Source organism: Anabrus simplex, chromosome 5, assembly GCF_040414725.1.
Source record: "Anabrus simplex isolate iqAnaSimp1 chromosome 5, ASM4041472v1, whole genome shotgun sequence".
Classification (NCBI taxonomy): Eukaryota; Metazoa; Arthropoda; class Insecta; order Orthoptera; family Tettigoniidae; genus Anabrus; species Anabrus simplex.
The window spans coordinates 341,441,630-341,463,485 of NC_090269.1; the positions used below are offsets into that span (position 1 = coordinate 341,441,630).

The following is a 21,856-nucleotide window of genomic DNA, read 5'->3' on the forward strand; positions in this document are numbered from 1 at the left end:
ATTTATAAACTCTTCTATTTCGTACGTACTTAACTTGCCCTGTTTAGTTAGATTAGATTTGATGATTTCAATGGTTTCTTTAATAGGTATGCTTGGATACATATTGGTTATATCATAGGAACATATCCTGTGATGCGGTTGCAAGTTAAAACTATTTAATTTTTTGCAAAATTCAACTGAATTGTTTATCATTGAATCGCTGTTAAATTTGTCATGTTTCTTCAAAAATTGATGTAAAAATTTTGAGATTTTATAAGTAGGACTCCCTCTACTATTGATTATAGATCTAACAGGCATATTTGCTTTGTGTATTTTAGGTAGAGCTTTAGCTGTTGGTAATTTGGGATTCATATTAATTTTTTGATACTCTTGTTCGTTTATTAAAAAAGTAGAATTTTTCAGTATGTTCTTTAGATTCTTCTGTATTTTATTTATAGGGTCTTTGTTAGTTATTACATAATTATTTTCCAAAAAAACTCTTCTGTTTTGCTAATGTAATCATGTTTGTTTAAAAGAACTGTAGTTTCACCTTTGTCTGATTTAGTTACTATAATATTGTTATTTTTAATTTTGGTTCTTAAACTATTTATTTGTTTAGATTGAGTAGAAACTGAGTTGTTAATTCCTCAACTAAGGTAGGAAATTTCTTTTTGATATCATATCTAGTATAATTTTGTGAATCTACTGGTACTTGTCTTACATTCGACTCTGCTTCTGCTATTGTAGTTATTAAGTCGTCTATTATGTTTGGATTAGGCCAGTTGAATTTTCATCCTTTATTGAGTAAACCTATTTCATTCTCAGTGAAAGTAGTACTATACAAATTTATCATAGTGGGTACATCTTTTAAAGCTTGAGTGGATTTATTAATTCTTGTCGGCTGATTGAGCGATGAAGCTGGGACTGATTTAGACCTCGATAATTTCGAAGAGGTGTATAAGTTGACAAATGGAAATAGTACAGATAGTGATTCTAGTTGCGTCGAGCCTGGAGAATTTCCATGGGAACATGAAATCACACAGCAGCCTTCGACCTCAAAGGTTAGGGAACTACTCGCCAAATGGCGACGCACGCACACTAGCAAAGCAGCTGATGACAAAGGTAAACCTATTTGAAGTTAGTCATTTTGTATTTACGTAATTCTGTGTACAGTGTAAGTAAGTTTGGTATTATATTTTGCAGGTGAAGGAAACACTAAGGAGGATAAAGAAATTACTAGCAAGGAGCATCATATCAACTACAGAAGGCTAGCATACGCTGTGGTAAGTCAACATATGGGCGTGGTCAGCACACGATGGTTGGCGAGGAAGAAGTCGCGTTGGATGGAACAGAGTGGACTCTTGTTGATCTACAAAGCCTGCAAGGCCGTCGAGGACAGTAAAATATACTGAGGGAAGGCCGAGGTCCCACAGGACATGCAAACGCCACATTGAAGGAACTTGTGCCGCTACAGTCTGTCGTCATTTTATTGACGAATCCAAGCTGCGCCATATCGAATGATATACTGTGGTTGGAGCCCGCAAAGTTCTGAACAATCTTGAAGGGACACTTTGTTTGGAAGAATTGGACGCTGTCATTGGTATTTTATACGCACGCGGAACTTAATGAAGCTGGCACGAACATTCTCGATCTGTGGTCACAGAAGTGGGGGTCCTGGAATTTTCTCCCAAACTATGGCACGAAACCGTTTCCCGCATATCATGAGGTTTCTTCGATTCAATGAAAAATCTACCAGCAGGGATCACCTGAAAATTGATAGATTTGCGCCTGTATCTGTTGTGTGGGACAAGTTTATACCTAATTTTACTATTTGCTTCAGACCAAGTGAGAACATTACTGTGGATGAACAGCTCTTTCCATCGAAAGCTGCCCATTTATGCAGTATATGGCCAATAAACCAGAAAAGTTTGGTATGAAATTTTGGTTGGCTGTCGATGTGGAAGCCAAGTACGTTGTAAACGATTTTCCCTATCTCGGAAAAGATGAAACGTGACCCACCGATCAGACCCCAAGTGAACACGTAGTACTGCATCTTGCTGAGTTTTTCATCAATCAGGGAAGAAGTGTGCAAAGGGAACAAGACTATTGAAAGGTGTGCAATCTGTAGAAAACTGGTCTGTGGTTTAGTTCACTTCGAAGGTGACCAAGCAAAGTGTGTGTGTACAGTGCAACAAATAAGTTGAAAAGCAGAAAGTGACATTCACGTGGATATGTATCCAATGTATGCTAAAGTGTGTAAGAAGAACATTCTGCCTTACTAGTGTACTTACTTGTTTATTTATTTATTTCCTCATAATAGTGTTTACAAGTCATGCATGATAAAAATTAAATGAGGGTTTATGATGTTTATATACTCACCTTTTCCTGCCACCAATATCCTCAAGAAACGAATACATGCCACTATTGGTCAAAATGACCGCTTCGGTAAAAGAAGGTAGAAAGAATGTTTGGTAATCCTAGTGTTAAGTTACACAAGAAGGCTATAGCATGAGAGGAAAGTTATATGACAAAGGGTGGGCCAATTATCAAATTCTGGGTGGAGCATTCTTTACGCTTAGCACCTCGAGCCAGCACCTGTGTAAATAGCTTACTGACGTGACAACGTGAATTTGTGCTGCATGCAACAACAGACTCTTCTCTTTTATTTTTTTTATTATTATTAGTCAAACATTCAAATCCCCCCACAAAAATGACACCATCTTAGCAACAAGCTGCCCTTTAGCACCATCAACCCATTTTAAATCACCACCAAAACATTGCCACCTTCGCTACATGCTGCCCCCTGGTAGCCTGCACCCTCGATTCATAGAATTCATAGCACATTTACAGGGTGGAGAAGAGTTGGGGAGGGGTCAAGGGGTGCAGGGAGGTGAGGGTTGCAGCTGTCATCACCTTCACTGATTTTCATCAATGTAAGAAATTATGTTCACAAGTGGTAACACTATTCACTGCCATCTTCATAGCCTAAATCTCATGCTGGCCTGGTCCCCAGCTACTTCGTTTACTAGGAATGTAGTTAAATAGAGTTGACGGAAATAAAATACTGGAGCCCTGTTGCTAAAAAATTCTCACCATGACATTGTCCGCCTCCATAGCATAACGATTAGTTTTGTTAGCTGCTGTCCTCGTGGGCCCAGGTTCGATTCCCAGTACTGCCAGAAATTTAAGAATGGCAGGAGGGTTGGTATGTGGTTGAAATGGTACATGCAGCTCACCTCTATTGGGGTGTGCCTGAAAAGAGCTGCACTACCTCAGGATGAGAACAAGAGTTTCCCTTTTACCATGAAATTAGTTAACCACAGAACTACTTTGCTGCAGTTCTAAACGCGTAGACATTTTCCAATGATCAACATAATAAATTAAATTCAGTCAATGACAACAATGTGTGTGTAGTTCTTTCAACTGCTATCAATGGTCTCTGCAATCGAGTTCTTGAAGGTTCTCTTTTACGAACTATTTAAGCTAACGGAACATGACTTTTTTGTACTTAAAAATCCTTAAAAGTAGACTATGCCCATAATTGATTCCATAACCCAGCAGGCAGGAGGAAAATGTTTAACTAACCGTAGCACTCACATGGTCACACTTAATTACTTTGAAGAAAAAATATTTTAATTATAAATAAACCCGAAAGGTAAGAGAGGAGCCTCCGTGGCCTCTCACCACTTGGTTTGGTGGTTTAAATCCTGGTGACTCCATGTGCTGGACAAAGCAGAGGCAGGACAGGTTTTTTTCCGGGTGCTCCAGTTTTCCCTGCCATCTTTCATTGCAGCAACACTCTCCAACACCATTTCATTTCATCTGTCAGTCATTAATCATTGCCCCAGAAGAGTGCGACAGGCTTCGGCAGTTGGCATAATTACTATCTTCGCCGTTAGATGGAGGCTTCATTCATTCCATTCCTGCCTTGGTCAAATGACTGGAAACAGGTTGAGGATTTTTCATGAAAGGTAACCCTAGTAATATGTGTAATACATACTGTATGTACATGTATCTTCATTATAGACTGTTATGCCTTTCAGCCTTCAGTCTGAAAACCTCTGTGAATTTACTAAATGCCACCAATATCCTCTATTTGTAACTAGCTCTGTGGCCTCGTTTATTTCTTTACCTCTTATTTTTAAGTCATTAGAAACTGAATCTAAAACATCGTCTTAGTCTCCCTCTACTTCTCTAAGCATCCATGGCCGAATCCATTATTCTCCTAGGTAACCTAATCAGTGTACCATTTATATCCGTGCAATGATGTAGCGAAGAGTAAGAGTCGAATGCTAGATCCAGTTCTAATTCCTGTCAACAGCTGTAGTTCATCGCCATAAGACCTATCTGTGTCGGTGTGACGTACAGCAACTAGCAAAAAAAAAAACAGCTGTAGTGTCAATCAAGATTATTATCCCATGGTAGCAGAAGACTTGCATCATCCAGCATTACAGCTCATCCTAAGTGTGAAGGCTCAGTGTAGATTTATTAAACAGTTTTCTGTCGAAACATATAATTTTCGTAATGCAGACTTTCTAAATCTATACAGAAGCCTGCAGGAGCTGGACTGGACTGAATTAAAAGTCATCACAAATGCAGAAGAGGTCACTGATTATTTCTATAATTCATTTAATATTTGTCTGGCTCCATGGCTAAATGGTTAGCATGCTGGCCTTTGGTCACAGGGGTCCCTGGCTCAATTCCCGGCAGGGTCGAGAATTTTAACCATCATTGGTTAATTTCGCTGGCACTGGTGCTGGGCGTATGTGTCGTCTTCATCACCATTTCCTCCTCATTATGATGCGCAGGTCGCCTACAGGAATCAATTTATTTAAAGTTAAATATTGTACATCTTCTTACAGGAATCAAATCAAAAGACCTGCACCTGGTGAGCCGAACATGTCCTCAGACATTCCCGGCACTAGAAGCCATACGCCATTTCATTTCATTTAACATTTGATAGCACAATATCCAAAAAGAAGTAAAAGTTGAAGCAAAAGTACTGTATCCACCTTGGTTCACAAAAGAAATAATATCGTTCCTGGAAAGGTAACATTCTTGTCAAAATTGAGGTTACAATGTTTATGCATCAATCGGAATCCACTGCACATGCTGACAAAGTATCATAAGTGTCAAATGAATCTAGAGGGTAAAAACAACATAAAAAAGAAATCATTGTAACCACCATCAGCAATATACAGAACACCAGGTTATCATAAATGCAAGTCGTTACATCTTAAGCGCCTGAGTTAGAAACATGTAATTTGCGTACAGATTATCGTACGCAACAAGTTTTAATTCTGGAGGGAAAGTGAGATGTGTCAATTTCATTGTTCATGACTGTTGTCGGTCAATGTTGTAGTACACATTTTATAACTGCCCAAAATCAATTTGGCACTTGAAACACAGGCAAAGCCTGCTGATGTACCTATCGCATGTTGATTGACAGCTAGTATACCAGTGGACTGCAGAAGAGGGGTGGGAAGAGAAGAGAAGGGGCTGCTTCTTGTGATAGACTGTGAATATAAGAAAATATTGGATCACCCTGACCTTCCAATTCATGACTACATTCCAAGTGCAATATCTGGCAGGTTAAAATCCAGACATCCAGCAATAAAATCTGCTGTTGAACGTTTCAATACGGACTTCAATATAAATGATCACTGGGAAGAAAAATGGACCCAACATGCACCACCAGACATCATAACTTTTTAAATACAAAAATTAAACCAGCTGGTTTTGATCTGCCTCAACGTATGTGGAAAACTGCCAACAGGATTCATACAAATAATGGAGTATGTAATGACTTCCTCTACAAACGGAATAAAATTTCTGATCCATCTTGTGTTTGTGGAGCGACTTCCATTGTGCAGCAGTGTAGTATTACGTTATACTCAGGTGATCTGAAGGACTTTCTAACGCTGACTCCAGATGCTGTTAACTGGATAGACAAATAAAATCTCACTATATAAATACATTGTCATTGTATACTCTGTTTTATGTCTAATAGTAATAACGCCCTAGTCATTTTAGTATATACTGTTGTATATTCCAATGTGTTTCCATGTAATAAATAAATAAATAAATAAATAAATAAATAAATAAATAAATAAATGCAAAACTAGACATCCATAGACATCCATAGTCTCAATACAAAATACGGACAAATCAACAGAGTCCCTCACTTCAAATACCTGGGCGAAATCCTCGAACCAACTGGACAAGAGAAAATAGCCCAAAACAACCGTGTCCAAAAACTCAGAAGAGCTTATGGGAGAACAACAGAAATCTACAACAAAAAATGTATGTCTCTCCACGTTAAGATTAAACATTACAATACTGTAATCAAACTGGAGGCTTTATATGCAGGGGAAACTCTAATGCTTCATAGAAAGGGCAAACTGGAAAATATCCTAAAAGAAGAGCGAAAAATCATGAGGAAAATTTTAGGACCAAGACACACGGGAGAAGGGTACCGCCTCCAAACCCGGAAATCCACAGAAAAATTATCTAATATTGCGGCAGACCTCAGGAAAAAAAGACTAAAATTTTATGGACATGTTAAGAGGCTTCCAGAAACTAGACTAACCCACCAAGTTCTTGAAAGAGTTGACAAACTGAAGAATTTTCCTTGGATACAACAAACAAAAGCAGACATGAAGAACGCACAAATTCTCTGTGAAGACATTTTGAATCGAAATATATATAGAAAGAAAATTGACAATTGGGAAGTTACTCCAGAGAATGAAGTACCAAAAAGAGCAGGTACCAAGTGGAAGGAAGAAAGGAAAAGGATCTTTAGTCAACAGATGAAAGCATCCTGGATCCTCCGCAAACGAAATCATAAAGCTTCGTGTGTTCCGAAAGGGACCATTCATGCATAATAAACAAACAAACAAACAAACAAACAAACAAACAAATAAATAATTAAAAATCTTGATAAAAGCACAAAACTGTTCAACGAATCACCAACAGTAAAATTTTACTGGTTTCAACTTTACTTTTTAAACCTTCACATCAAATTTACAATAGATTCAGAAGTGAATATATCATTAAATTACCTTGATTTCAAAATCAGGAGACACAACAATGGTCTTATATTTGATATTTTCAGCAAACCTCTTCAAATGATAAATGTCATCGAACAAGATCACCTTCACCCAGGCACTCATAAAAAGGCCACCTTGTACAGTTTGATTCATAGTGCTCTTAATATTACATTACCTAACAAAAATTATAGACACAATAAGTATTTGAACTCAGGAGTTTGGAAATTGAAGTGCTCCCAAGCAATGCTGGTTACAAAGGCCGGACTGTGAGAAGCTTTTTAATCCGACATCAGGAACATGTAAAAGCCACAGTGAACAGTCCACAACACATTCTTCCCATGTCTGTATTATATTTATACCAATTGTCTTCATGATGTGTTTCAGCTGGTCCTTAAAACGCTTAAGAGGGACTCCATGAGGTCTACTGCCAGAGCAAAGTTCACAAAAAAGAATTTGGTGGGGAAGCCTGGTATCACCCATGCGGTGAACATGGCCTAACCATCTCAGTTGATGAGCAATGATTATTTCCTCAGTGCTATTTAGCTGCGCTTTGTCGAGAACTGCCATGTTGGTCACATAGTCCTGCCACTTAATATTCAAGATGTACCTCATTTTTTGATACTGGAAGCGCTCAAGACGGTGGAGTGTCCAAGTTTCACAGCCATACAGTACCGTGAAAATGACAACAGCTTTGTACACCATGAGTTTGGTACGCAGTTTTAGGTCATTATTCATGAAGACTCTGTACGTTAACCATCCAAATGCTGCACGAGCAGCCCCGATTCTTTTGTCAACATCTTGTTCACAGGTACACCGTTTCGACAAGGTGCTACCAAGATAAGAAAAGTGATCAATCTGCTCCAGTGTTGTATCTAAGATGGATATACTGAACTCAGGAAGAGTCAATCCTGGGGCAGGTTGTGCAAGTACCTTCATTTTTTTCCACATTAATGGAAAGACGAAAGCAATCACATGCAGTTCTAAAGCAGTTGACTGACTGTTGTAGCTCTGCAGGTGTTAGAGCAGGAGATGCGGTGTCATCGGCCTACTGCAGTTCTGTCACCCTGGTAACCAGAGTACGTCTTTGTGAGCGAAGTCTTGCCAGATTGAATAGACCTCCAACAAAATGAAAATCTCCGTGCCTAAGTTGTTTGCATATGATTCATGCAACATGGCAGCCATGTACAGTGCAAAGAGTTTAGGAGCAAGAACACAGCCTTGTTTCAATCCATGAGTGATTGGGAATGAACCTGATACTGAAATACCATGAAGAACCTGTCCATCATGAAGAGCTTGAACCAATTCCACATAACATTCAGGACATCCAAAATGTCTCAATACTTTCCACATAGCAGACCTTGGTACTGAATCAAAGGCTTTTTCCAGATCATAGAAAAATAAATACAGAGACTGCTGTTGCTCTCTGCATTTATCCTTAACCAAAGGAACAATCCTACCTTTAATCTTAACAAAGTTTCAGAAAAAGTGAACATTCTTTTTTAGAAAAAATTATAGTAAGTTCAGAACAGCAAACCAATAAATTAATCAAAATATAAACACATAAGCTGTTACCTTCTCTTCAGCTTGCCTTCCTTCCCCCTAACCACCATCTGCCCTTGACAGTGGCAGCTCCCGGCAGTCATCTGCTAGCACTCTGTCTAATGTCAGTGTGGGCGGAAGGAATATTTGGTTTGTCATACACTGAACTTGGTAAGAAATTAATGTGTTTTTTTTTTGCCAGATACAAGTTTTACTTTATGACCTGATCCATATTGACTTACACCATAGTTAGGCAAAATTTCTTCTAAAGAAATCATAAAAGCTTGATCCACCAATTCAATACAGTATTTATAACATTTAATAACAGAAAATGTTTGACCCTACATGATACTTCTTCAGCTGAATAATTAAGCTAAAGAAACATATTAAACAAGACATAATACTAATTTATACTCAACATACTGATTATTGGTCAACAAGCCCTAATACAAAAATCCTAAAATACCATAATTCGTTTTTTTTTTTTTTGCTAGTTGTTTCATATCGCACCGACACAGATAGGTCTTATGGCGACAATGGGACAGGAAAGGCCTAGGAATGGGAAGGAAGTGGCCATGGCCTTAATTAAGGCACAGCCCCAGCATTTGCCTGGTGTGAAAATGGGAAACCACGGAAAACCACTTTCAGGGCTGCCGACAGTGGGGTTTGAACCCACTATCTCCCGGAAGCGATGACACAATTCAACAACATATTATAAAACAGGATAATGGCATCTTTATACATACAGTATACAAACTTATAAAATTCTACTAAAACTGCAGGACATACAAAAACTACAACCAATTAAAATAAAGTCCACAGGTAATCAAATCATCTTAAAGAACGATAAAATGTCAATCGTGAGTAATGTGAGTTAAAAATTCTTGAATAAAATCTCTTTTGAGCAGTAAAATGTTCCATAAATCACACTAGGAAACAAACACGTTGCCTTATCTTGATCAATACAGATTTGAAGAAAATTCTGTCGTGAAAGGTACATGTATTCAATCGTCTGATTAATATATCTCAACACGGCTCAGACGGCAGCACACAGCCTCTCACCGCTGGGTTCCGTGTTTCAAATCTCTGTCACTCCACGTGAGATTTATGCTCGACAAAGCGGAGGCGGGACAGGTTTTTCTCTGGGTACTCTGGTTTTCCCTGTTATATTTCATTCCAGCAACACTCTCAACATCATTCCATTTCATCTGTCATTCATTAATCATTGACCCAGAGGAGTGCGACAGGCTTTAGCAGACGGCACAATTCCTATCATCGCCACTAGATGGGGGCTTAATTCCATTCCTGACCTGGTCTAATGACTGGAAACAGGCTGTGGATTTTCATGTAAACAATGCAAATGAGAGGTATTCTGTATGCTGATGAACTGGCCCTAATTGGTGAAAGGAGAATGCAAATGGAGGAGGTTTCAGAAAGATGGGAGCTGGCACTAGAAACAAATGGACTCACACACACCAAGCAGGATGAAAGCTGAATATATCTTCACTGACTTCATAAATCGATCACAATTCAGCCCATTACATACAATTTTTCTTGCTACCAAGCCCCTGAGAATGGCTGATGAATTTAAATAACTGGGTTCTATGAGGGACACCCAATTGACAGCAAATGCTGATGAGAAACACCAAATCGACATTGGATGGACGAAGTGGAAGTCTATGACCAAGATATTGTGCACATGTGCAAAAGGCAGATGACAAGTTAAACGATACAAAGCGATGTATCACTGGCACTATGAAGTTGACCCCATGCCAATGGTTACCAGAACTCAGCCATATTCCACCACCCCACATAATGAGGAAGCAACTGAGAGAAGCAGAGGAGAGATGAACAACACCCTACTTCCTCTTCACCACAAATTCTATCACCCACCATATCAGTGGCTTAGATCTCAGAGACCAGCCACTATTACTGCGGATACCGGGCGAGTTGGCCGTGCGCGTAGAGGCACGCGGCTGTGAGCTTGCATCCGGGAGATAGTAGGTTCGAATCCCACTATCGGCAGCCCTGAAAATGGTTTTCCGTGGTTTCCCATTTTCACACCAGGCAAATGCTGGGGCTGTACCTTAATTAAGGCCACGGCCGCTTCCTTCCAACTCCTAGGCCTTTCCTGTCCCATCGTCGCCATAAGACCTATCTGTGTCGGTGCGACGTAAAGCCCCTAGCAAAAAAATTACTGCGGATAGACTTACGGCAGACCGCTTTGACATCAATCCATCTCAGAAGTATGAATGGTCAATGAAGACTTCTGGAACACCCACAAATGCCCTACATTTGATGAAGAAGCTGATAGGAAGTGACATCCCACAAAAAAGTGATGTTGTCTGAACAGGGTGAGAACCAAGCACAGGCAATCAAACAAGGGAAGGACTCTGCAGCGTGTGACTGTAGTGAGGAAGAACAGACCACTGGACATACTATTCAATGCTACCTCTACATTCCTATCCTGGAAGCCCTAATGACATTTACATTCTAACTCTGAAAGTTGTTAATTGGCTACATAATTTAAAGTTGATTTGTACACTTATGTATTTTCCTTCACTTTGTATTTATATATACTGTGCAACAAAAATATGCTGGCTAAACTAAATAGGAAGATCTATAAGCTGATGGTAAGACCTGCAATGATGTACAGAGCCAACACATCCACAAGGCTAATCAGACAAAATCATCAACTGCATGATGTCAAAACGAACATGTACGAGGGTCAATGGGCGTCACTGATACCTTAGAGAAACTGAATACTGCCAAAAAAAAAAATTAAAAAAAAAAATGGTTTGCTCATATTCAATTAAGAAATGAAAACAATCTGGTCCAGTGAGGCTTGGGAAATGAACAACCACCAGCTGATAAAGGAAGCCAAGAGCTACCTGAAAAACATCTTACAAAGAGCTGCTCAAGAAACAAAATATGCCAGACCAATCCACAGGATATGGTAGGTAGACAAGAGGGAGGGGGAGGAAGAGGAGAAGTTGCAGAAGACAGGTAGGCTAATCTTTTAACAGAAAGGAAAATGAGGGCTAATGGTTTTCCACTGGGAATGAGCTAAGGAGAGGTACTGGTGAGGAATTGGTATGATTCACTACAGGTAAAACAATAACACACAGATACCCACACATGGCAGATGCCACCCACCCTCATCGCAGGGCCTGCCTTACAAGGGCTGCACCCGGCTAGAAATAGCCACACAAAATTATTACATATTATACTACAGGTCTTTTTTTTTTTTTAAGCAGAGGGAACACGGAGATCAGGGAAGTGTTACAGAGAAAGGGTGGGCCAAGAAAAAAGCGAATGGTAGGAAAGGGAAATGTACAGTAGAGTAGAGAATCAGAAGAGGAAGGTAGAACAGGGTATTTAGAGGGAGAGAAGGGAGGACGAAGTAAGTTCAACAGGTGTCAGGAAAGTTAAGGGAGACCAGGAGTGGAGAAGATCTAATCAGGTAGGAGGTGTTGCTAGTTGCTTTACGTCGCGCCGACATAGATAGGTCTTATGGCGACGATGGGAGAGGGAGGGGCTAGGAGTGGGAAGGAAGCGGCCGTGGCCTTAATTAAGGTACAGCCCCAGCATTTGCCTGCTGTGAAAATGGGAAACTACGGGAAACCATCTTCAGGACTGCCGACAGTGGGGTTCGAACCTACTATCTCCCGAATACTGGATGGAGGGGTTGAGGCTCTGGTCATGGGGGACTCTAATGTTACCCGCATGTGGGGAAAGTGTGTGGAGGAAAGGGAATCAGGGCAGAGTGTTATCCGGGTATTAGGATAAGGCAGATGTTGAGGAAAATAGAAGGGAAGGAGCAGGGTAAGGAAAAGGTGGTAATTTTCCACTTTGGTACCTATAATACATGGTACGCAGGAATAGGTACTAACATAGCTGGGGATGTGTGAGACCTGGTTAAAGCAGTAAGGAAGAAGTTTAAGGAATCTGAGATTATTATCAGTGGGATACTAAGTTTTTAATATTTTTTTATTTGCTGACTCAGCCAGTTCTACTTTCTTTCTTACATAAGCCCCATTAATATTGATAGCTCCCCATCGAATTCAATTTTGTTCGCCAAGTTGTTTCCAAGGAGTCCCTCACCTGTCAAATGAGAGTGGAACTTCGTTACTCCCATAGGTCCGAGGCTTGCCAAAAATGTTCTGAGCTCGGTAAATTTGTTTTTTTGCTAGTGGCTTTACGTCGCACCGACACAGATAGGTCTTATGGTGACAATGGGATAGGAAAGGCCTAGGAGTGGAAAGGAAGTGGCCGTGGCCTTAATTAAGGTACAGCCCCAGCATTTTCCTGGTGTGAAAATGGGAAACCAGGGAAAACCATCTTCAGGGCTGCCAGCAGTGGGGTTCGAACCCACTGTCTTCTGGATGCAAGCTCAGAGCTGCGCGCCCCTAACCGTACGGCCTTCTCGCCTGTAGGGATAATATGTAGAAGGGATACTGATTAGAGGGCGATTGGGGATTTGAATAATACTATGGAGTGCGTATGAGGGAAATTGGGTGTGAGATTTGTAGACCATAATGGGTGAGTAGGAGATAGGATCTACGTTCAAATTGCTTTCACTTGTACCAAATGGTACACATAAGTTAGGGGGTTTGCTTTAGAAGAGCTACAGGGAGGTATATTCAGGGAAACGGAGTGGACTAGGGTGCAGTGATAACAGTACAGGAAGCAGGAGATCAAGTAAGGATGACATAAAATTGTTAGCATTAAACTGTAGACGTATTATAAAGAAAGGAATACAACTAAATATGTAAAAGGTACATATTTGCTAGATATTGTAATAGTAGTTGAATCATAGCTGAGAAGTGATATTCTGGATGTGGAAATTATCTCACGGAACTGGAGTGTTTATAGTAGAGATAGGTTAGGAAAGATAGGAGGGGAGTAGTCATACGGTGAAAGAATTCCTAACCTACAAAAAAATTAAGAATGAGAAATATGAAATTTTAGGTGTACGACTGATCTCTAGAGATTATAGCCGACACACTGTTTTTGGGGTGTACAGACATTGTCAGGCTGCCTAATAAAACAAGATGAGCTCTATAAAGAAACTGCAGTGATAGATGATATAAGTGATCATGAAGCTGTTTTTGTTGCAGTTCAAAAAAAAAAAAATGTGATAGAAAAGGAGGTTGTAAAAGTAGGCAATAACATATGGTTGATCAGAGACACATTCAGAAATTCTTCAAAAGGAATTATGATCACCGGAAATTGGTAAATAAAAATTTAAACCTATGGGATGGATTTACAGCAGTTGTTGAGGAGTGTGAAAAAAGGTGTGCACCTTTCAAGGTGGTAAGGAATGGTATGGACCCATTTATTATAACAGGGGAATGAAGAGATTGAGGAGGCGCAGGTCAGAAAGAATTAGGAATCATTGCGGGAGTAAGAGAGATTGAAGGAACTTTAGCAAAACAGTAAACTAAGGATGACATGATGGCAAACATAACTAGCAGTCACATTAATTTTAAGGAACAATGAAAAGATATGTATAGATACTTTAGAGTGGAAACAGATTCCAGGAAGGACATTCCAGCTATCAGTAATGAACAAAAAGAGGGTATACATGAAGACTTGAAGAAGGTAGAAGTATTCACTCAGCAGTATGTAAAGGTAATTGGATATAAGGATAATGTTCAGGTAGAGGAGGTGATTAATACTGGCAAATTATTGAAATTTATCTGTGATATTAAAAGCATTTTTTTAAAGATACAACATTTGAAAGCTAGAAAAGCAGCTGCGATTGCTAAGATTTCTGGGAATATACTAAAGGCAAAAGGTTTTGGGATATAGTGCCCTATCTGAAATACTAATTTGATTACCGTTTGCATGAAGGAGAAATACCAAATGAATGGAGAGTTGCAATGGTAGCCCCAGTTACAACGGAAAGGGTGATAAACATAAAGTGGATAATTACAGGCAAGTCAGATTGATAAGTGGAGTTTGTAAGCTCTGGGAAAACATCTTATCTGATTATATTAGACACGTTTGTAAAATTTTTAACTGGTATTGGTAGAAAAAAACTCCAAAGCAGCATGATTTGTTCTTGGTGATTTCTGAGAAATGAGTAGTGTAGTGAAATACTCGACCAAACTGCATGTAGGATGCTAAAAGATTTGTTTTGTCACTTATTCAATACATATAAAATTTTACAATTTAGGAATTTATTGTTGATTCCACTTGAGACATGTTTCGCCCTTCATTGAGGGCATCATCAGTCAAATTATCTCCTCAAGGCAAAAATCAGGTACCTGGTTAGTAGTTGACATACACAAATTAATACGCATTATTAATACACAATACAAAAATTAAGTATGAGAAACAGTTGTACAATAGTGATGGTTGAACATATAAGTTTATAGAATAAGAGGTCGGCACCAAGCGTAAAATTAAAATAGTAGAGTTTGGCAGTGGTGCTCTGGAGAATAATTGACGCACTCATAGGAAAATATAAAGTTTTAAAAATATTTACATTATAACAATCAGGGGAGAAAGGGTGTAGTGCTCGACGTCAATGTTTGTAACCAAAAATTAATGTCAATGGTTAGTAACTATACAGTATTTACATTGTCCAATTGAACAGTTGAGAATTTTACAATTTATATACATATTTACACAAGAGCAGCTTGGTGAGCAAGGATATAAAAAAAGTCTAGTAGCAAGTGCATCCTGTTGTTTTAAAGGTTGGAAGAAGAATGTAGCATTGACATTTCAGAAATGCAGAGTGGTTTATCTTAGTTTAAAATCACCAGGGGCAGGGAAATATTCCTTAGCCAAATGAGGTTCTATAGGCATCAAGCTGAAAGTTGTCTGGTTGCAGCACCGAGATCGGTACGGAGACTGGTCAGTGTGGATGGAGACTGAATGGGTATTCAGTGCGTTTGAACGGCAACAATGATGACAGTTATTTGTAGGTGACTGCTTATTAGGAATATGTTGCGGGTTGAATCTTTCGCTTTTTCTTTTAGTTGACTTCTGTAGCTTCGAATGTTATGTGAAGATGTCGGTGTGAGATGCCGGTGAGAATAAATTGATATTATGCCGTGGAAAAAAGTATGACGGACTCGGGATGAAGTTATTGTCTGGTGAAATAGAATAGAGTTGCTTGTGCTGTGGACTGCAGTGGAGAGAATAGAATTTATACAGTAACTGCAGAGTCAGAGCGTTGTAGCTGGGATGAGGCATCTTTTCATTCTGACTGCGAAGAGGAGCCGTAGTGGCACGCCATATTCGTGCCGATGTGCGCTGGGTTCTAGCATGTTGTTGAAAGTTTTTTTGTATGAAGTGGAAGTTATCTGTAATTGAGATGTTAATAGTATTAGTTGGTGTGTAAGAAAGTTTTATGGTAAGTAATGAAGAGTAAATGTTATGTTACATACCTGATGTGTTGCTGAGAGGCAATTGTTGATGAGTATTGGTGGACTATGAAGGAGGCTCAGTCGGTAATACGCACATGCGTTTGGCAATGGCGGCGGGAGGGGTGGAGAGCTTTGGGAGGGAGAGGCATGGGCGGAGTCATGTGCAGAGGTGAGCTGTCAGAATGGAGGAAGGTAGAGTGGAGGGGCGAGCTTGTTGTGTATTGGGAGTGCTGGTTGATATAGTGTTGGTTTTATAAAAAGAGGGAGGGGGGATATATGGACTCGAAAGTTACGCAGATAATATTGATGTCTTTTTGTTAATCCGATGAATGTTATTTGCTTGTGTTGGGTGTTGTTGTGTTTTTGAAGGTCGAGTGGTTTTTATTTCTCGTGTTGTATCGGTGGGGTCATGGTGGAGGGGGAGGTGCTTGGGTGGGAGGATGTATGGGCTGGCTGTCGTTGTGTGTGGGGGAATTGGGGGGAAAGGGGGAGGTGGGGGGTAGGGGGGTAATTGTCGACGTGCTGGGTGAGTTAGTTAATGTGGTATTGACGATTTTAGACAAGTTGTTGCCTTGAAAATTCATTTTTTGTAGTAACGTGGGAATATGTCCATAAAGGGGATTTTTTATATCTATTATCTCGTTGAGGTGTTTGTCTAGAAAGATGTATAGGTTCTCAAACTCAGTCATTAGTTTGCCTTTCTCAACCTTTTTTTTTTTTTTTTTTAGGATTTTTAATTCTTGTTCCATTGTGGTGAAGTGGTGGCCAGTGGGTACTCACTGCGGAAAATTTATTATGTTTTTGGGCATTGTAGTGTTCTAAATAACGTGTTTGGAAGCTTCGGCCCGTTAGTCCAATGTACGAGGAGTTGCATTGTGAACAGGTGAGTCTGTAAATACCTGAGCCCGCGTAGTGATTTCTTCTTGGGTTGACAGAGTTCTGGTTGAAAAATATGTTCTGGCTCGTGTTCTGCGTTTTGAAAGCAATGTTGACTTCGCGCTTTTTTAGGGGGTTGGCTATCTGGTGGATGACTGGATTAGTGTATGTGAAGGTTGCGTATTTGGGTTTATTGGGTTTTATTGGGGAAAGTTTTGTTGTTAATTTTAGTTTTACTTGATGATGATCTTGTTGATCATGTTGGTGTTGAAGCCGTTGAACTTGGCAATATCTTTTATGTAATCAAGTTCTTTTTTTAGATTGGTAGGTGAAAGGGGAATTTTTAAAGCTCTGTATATTAAACTGTAGTAAGGGGCTTGTTTATGAGAGTTTGGGTGTAAAGAATTATTGTTTATTGTTAGTGGGGTGAAGGAGGGTTTTCTGTGTATTCGAAACTCAAATGCATTGTCCATTCGTGTGATGTTGATGTCTAAAAAATTGATAGAGCCGCTGTTCTCATCTTCTTTTGTGAATTTTATATTGCTGTCTAAAGTGTTTAGGAATGTGAGGATGTTGTCGCTGCTATTGCACTGTTTATCGATGATAACTAGTGTGTCGTCGACATAGTGGAGCCAAAGATGAATACCATTGATGGAATTTATTATTTTATTGTGTTCTAAGTTGTCCATATAGATGTTCGCTTGAATACCAGAAATAGGGTCTCTCATAGCTAAGCCCTTTTGGTGGTATATCTTGTTGTTGAACGTGAAGTAATTATTGTTCAACATAAAGGTTAATACTTTAATAAACTCATCAATTTCTAATTTGCTTACTCCACTGTGTTTGGAGAGGTTGTTTTTTATGATGCTGATGCTTTCGAGAACTGGGATGTTCGGATACATGTTAGTGATGTCAAAGGAACATAGAATGTGGTTTGGTTGCAGTGTAAATTTATTCAAGGTTTGACATAGGTCAATTGAGTTCTTAATGGGGTTTTTGTTGTTGAATTTGTAATGTTTTTTTTGAGAAAGTAATGATGAAATCTTAAATGACAATGAAATCTTTAAACTAGTCAACATGAATCCAACTTTACCCACAGCCAAGTCCTTACCCAAAACCCACAAAAAAGACATCCCCATCCGACCAATTATCAACAGTAGAGGCAGTCCAACATACAAAATGTCAAGATTTCTACAACCCAACGCACATCGGCACGAATATGGCATGCCACAACGGCTCCTCTTCGCAGTCAGAATGAAAAGATGCCTCATCCCAGCTACAACGCTCTGACTCTGCAGTTACTGTATAAATTCTATTCTCTCCACTGCAGTCCACAGCACAAGCAACTCTATTCTATTTCACCAGACAATAACTTCATCCCGAGTCCGTCATACTTTTTTCCACGGCATAATATCAATTTATTCTCACCGGCATCTCACACCGACATCTTCACATAACATTCGAAGCTACAGAAGTCAACTAAAAGAAAAAGCGAAAGATTCAACCCGCAACATATTCCTAATAAGCAGTCACCTACAAATAACTGTCATCATTGTTGCCATTCAAACGCACTGAATACCCATTCAGTCTCCATCCACACTGACCAGTCTCCGTACCGATCTCGGTGCTGCAACCAGACAACTTTCAGCTTGATGCCTATAGAACCTCATTTGGCTAAGGAATATTTCCCTGCCTCCGGTGATTTTAAACTAAGATAAACCACTCTGCATTTCTGAAATGTCAATGCTACATTCTTCTTCCAACCTTTAAAACAACAGGATGCACTTGGTACTAGACTTTTTTTTATATCCTTGCTCACCAAGCTGCTCTTGTGTAAATATGTATATAAATTGTAAAATTCTCAACTGTTCAATTGGACAATGTAAATACTGTATAGTTACTAACCATTGACATTAATTTTTGGTTACAAACATTGACGTCGAGCACTACACCCTTTCTCCCCTGATTGTTATAATATAAATATTTTTAAAACTTTATATTTTCCTATGAGTGCGTCAATTATTCTCCAGAGCACCACTGCCGAACTCTACTATTTTTATTTTTACGCTTGGTGCCGACTTCTTATTCTATAAACTTATATGTTCAACCATCACTATTGTACAACTGTTTCTCAAACTTAATTTTTGTATTGTGTATTAATAATGTGTATTAATTTGTGCATGTCAACTACTAACCAGGTACCTGATTTTTGCCTTGAGGAGATAATTTGACTGATGATGCCCTCAATGAAGGGCGAAACATGTCTCAAGTGGAATCAACAATAAATTCCTAAATTGTAAAATTTTATATGTATTGAATAAGTGACAAAACAAACCTTTTAGCATCCTACATTCAGTATCTTCAATACGGATAACAATGATTTTTATCACTTGCAACAAACTGCATGTTCCGAGCTGTCAGTAGTAGACAAATAAGCTTGCGTTGAGAATTTAGAAGAGGAGAATATGAGATTAAAGTTGGAATTTAAGAAGAAAAATTAGGGCAAAAACTCTGATTGGAATAATTTATTAATAGAAATGTTTCCCCCATTTCCAATGTCTTTGAAAACATTTAAAAAAGGCGACAGCACTACATGCAGATTGATTGATTGATTGATTAATTGACGGGTTGCTACACCAATGAAAAGAATCTCCATATTTACCGATCCCAAACTGAAGGTTAACTGCAGTTCCGCCAAGGAGATAAGAAGACAAAGACATTTATTATTTGGAAGATGGTATATTTTAATTTAAACTAGCTAATGTGTTAATTTTAAAACATTCTAAATCATTAGTTTCCTTCCACGTATGGAAAAATAACTAGCACATTCTTCATTATTAGTTTACCTGTGGAGAAAAATTAATAACTCTGGAAGACAGTAAAAATATTTAATTTCAATATCAACATTTTATCACCTGGTGCTGGTAGACTGTGCTACATTGCCTGTACTGCGACAAGACATTTGAGGGCGCTGATGCTTACTCGGGCTGGAATACAGCATTTCTTCACTTCGGGTTGCATCTCGCCATGAGAGAGGGTTGCCAACTATACCACGTTCCCTCTCCCTCTCACAAACCACTTGACGTGCAAAAATGTTATCACAGGACTTGGTGGACAAAGGGGGAGCTGTGTAACTCTTTTGCTGCTTTGCATTTTGATGATCCTCTTCAGTGAACCTAAAATATAAGTGATTATATATTATATTTAAAAATACCTGTTTACAACAAGTAAGGTTGACATATCATCTCAGCTTAGCAGACAAAAATAAAATGAAATACTCTTGGTATATACATGGGTTGATTTTTTTAATAGTGGCAACTATGCTGTAACAATGACAGAAAACGTAGTCAGGCAGTATAATGTATACCTGAGGTAGCTTAGATAACCACCCTCCCTCAGCGTAAATGAACTCGCCCTCCACATGCCACGTACGTGTGCAGTAGCAGCAACAACAACAACAACAACAACAGGCGTTCGTGGAGTACAGCTGTAATGATTTCGAAGCAAGATCAGAGTAGCTGGTTGAAGGTTGAATGCGCTAGAGGTCGCAATGCAAGGTAATGTTATGAAGGATTGCAAGAGGCTTGCGGTGAAAGTGCATTACCTTACCGTACTGTAATACGGTGGGTCAAGGCTTTCAAGGACGGACGACAAAATGTGACAGACATGCCGCGGCCTGGTCATCCTGCAGTAAATGATGAGTGTAGAATGTGCTGGCGGATCGGAACACCACACTTCGTGAAATGGCCAACGATACAGGGCTGGCGCGGAATATCGCCTCCAAATGGGTTCCACATGATTTGACCGAACATCAAAAATGGCTGTGATATGAAGCAGCTCGTACACACTTGGAGCACCATGAATGTGATAGTGAGGCCTTCTTATGGTGGATAATCACTATTGACGAGACCTGGGCCAGAGATTATTAACAGGAGCTGAAACGCCAATCAAATGAGTGGCATCATCATGCGTCACCGCGAAAAGTAATGGTTCGGCCAACCGGAACCAATGTGAAGGCCATATACTGATCGTTGCCTATGACTAGGATGCTGTTATCATAAAGTATACCATTCCCCAAGGACGTCCAATTTATGCAGAATATTATGGTGCATTTTTGCAAATGAACCTGGTAGCAGCTCTAAGAAGAAAATGAAGATACTTCCTGAATAATCCACCCATCATTCTGCATGACAATGCAAGGCTGCATGCAGCAGGAGCTATGAATGAGTTGTTCAATTGCTGAGGCTGAGAAGTGCTTTACCACCCTCCTTATTCTCCCGATCTCAGCCCCTGTGAACAATCTCATCCCTAAAATGAAAGCACCACTTCGAAGGGTGTGTTTCCGCACAGCAGATGACATTCTCCAGGCCACCGACCACTCCATCTGCGACCTCCAGAGATCACGTTAAAAATTAAATAATTGAAGAAAGAGGTTCAACCTATTCAATACATAGGAAAGAAATGTAGTGATTACATTTTTATTTAATAATAAAAATAAATGGGACCGGTTTTGTCAGCCGTAAAAACATGTAAAACAATGCATATGAAAAAGAAAAAGATTAATTAAACTCTGGATCGGTATAAGATGAAACAGTACGTAATATTAAGAATGGTAGTATGGCACACGCATTTATAGGCAAAGTCTCACAATGTTTATGAATATTGGAGAACAGTCAAAAGGGTCAGTTTCCACACTCTGTCAGGCACAAAGTCACAACACTATCAAATAATATATGAAGATCATAAATAACTTGAAGTCGCAGACGAATAGATTTGTAGAAGCAAACCGCCAGCTCCCGGTGATCAGCGCGGCACATTCAAGGTCATGCGCTGCGGTCTCGAACGCCAAAGTAGAATGGAGAATATCCTGAAGGTCCAGTATTTGTCTCGGTTGCGGGAAGTTAAGTACGTGTATATAGAAATATACAACGCAAATCAGCAATTATACTGATTTGCGTTGTATATTTCTATATACACTGATTTGCGTTGTATATTTCTATATACACGTACTTAACTTCCCGCAACCGAGACAAA

At 39.4% G+C, this 21,856-nt stretch overlaps 1 protein-coding gene across 4 annotated transcripts in view; it reads right to left on the reverse strand.

Annotated features, from left to right (window-relative positions):
- LOC136874084 (platelet binding protein GspB) overlaps window positions 1-21,856 on the reverse strand; it is a 636,502-nt gene that overhangs the window by 457,140 nt on the left and 157,506 nt on the right. For all 4 annotated transcript variants that reach the window (XM_067147621.2, XM_068227653.1, XM_067147622.2 and 1 more), the window contains exon 3: window positions 19,738-19,998. In XM_067147621.2, coding sequence (XP_067003722.2) covers window positions 19,738-19,998 — 261 coding nt within the window. The remainder of the gene's footprint in view (window positions 1-19,737; window positions 19,999-21,856) is intronic.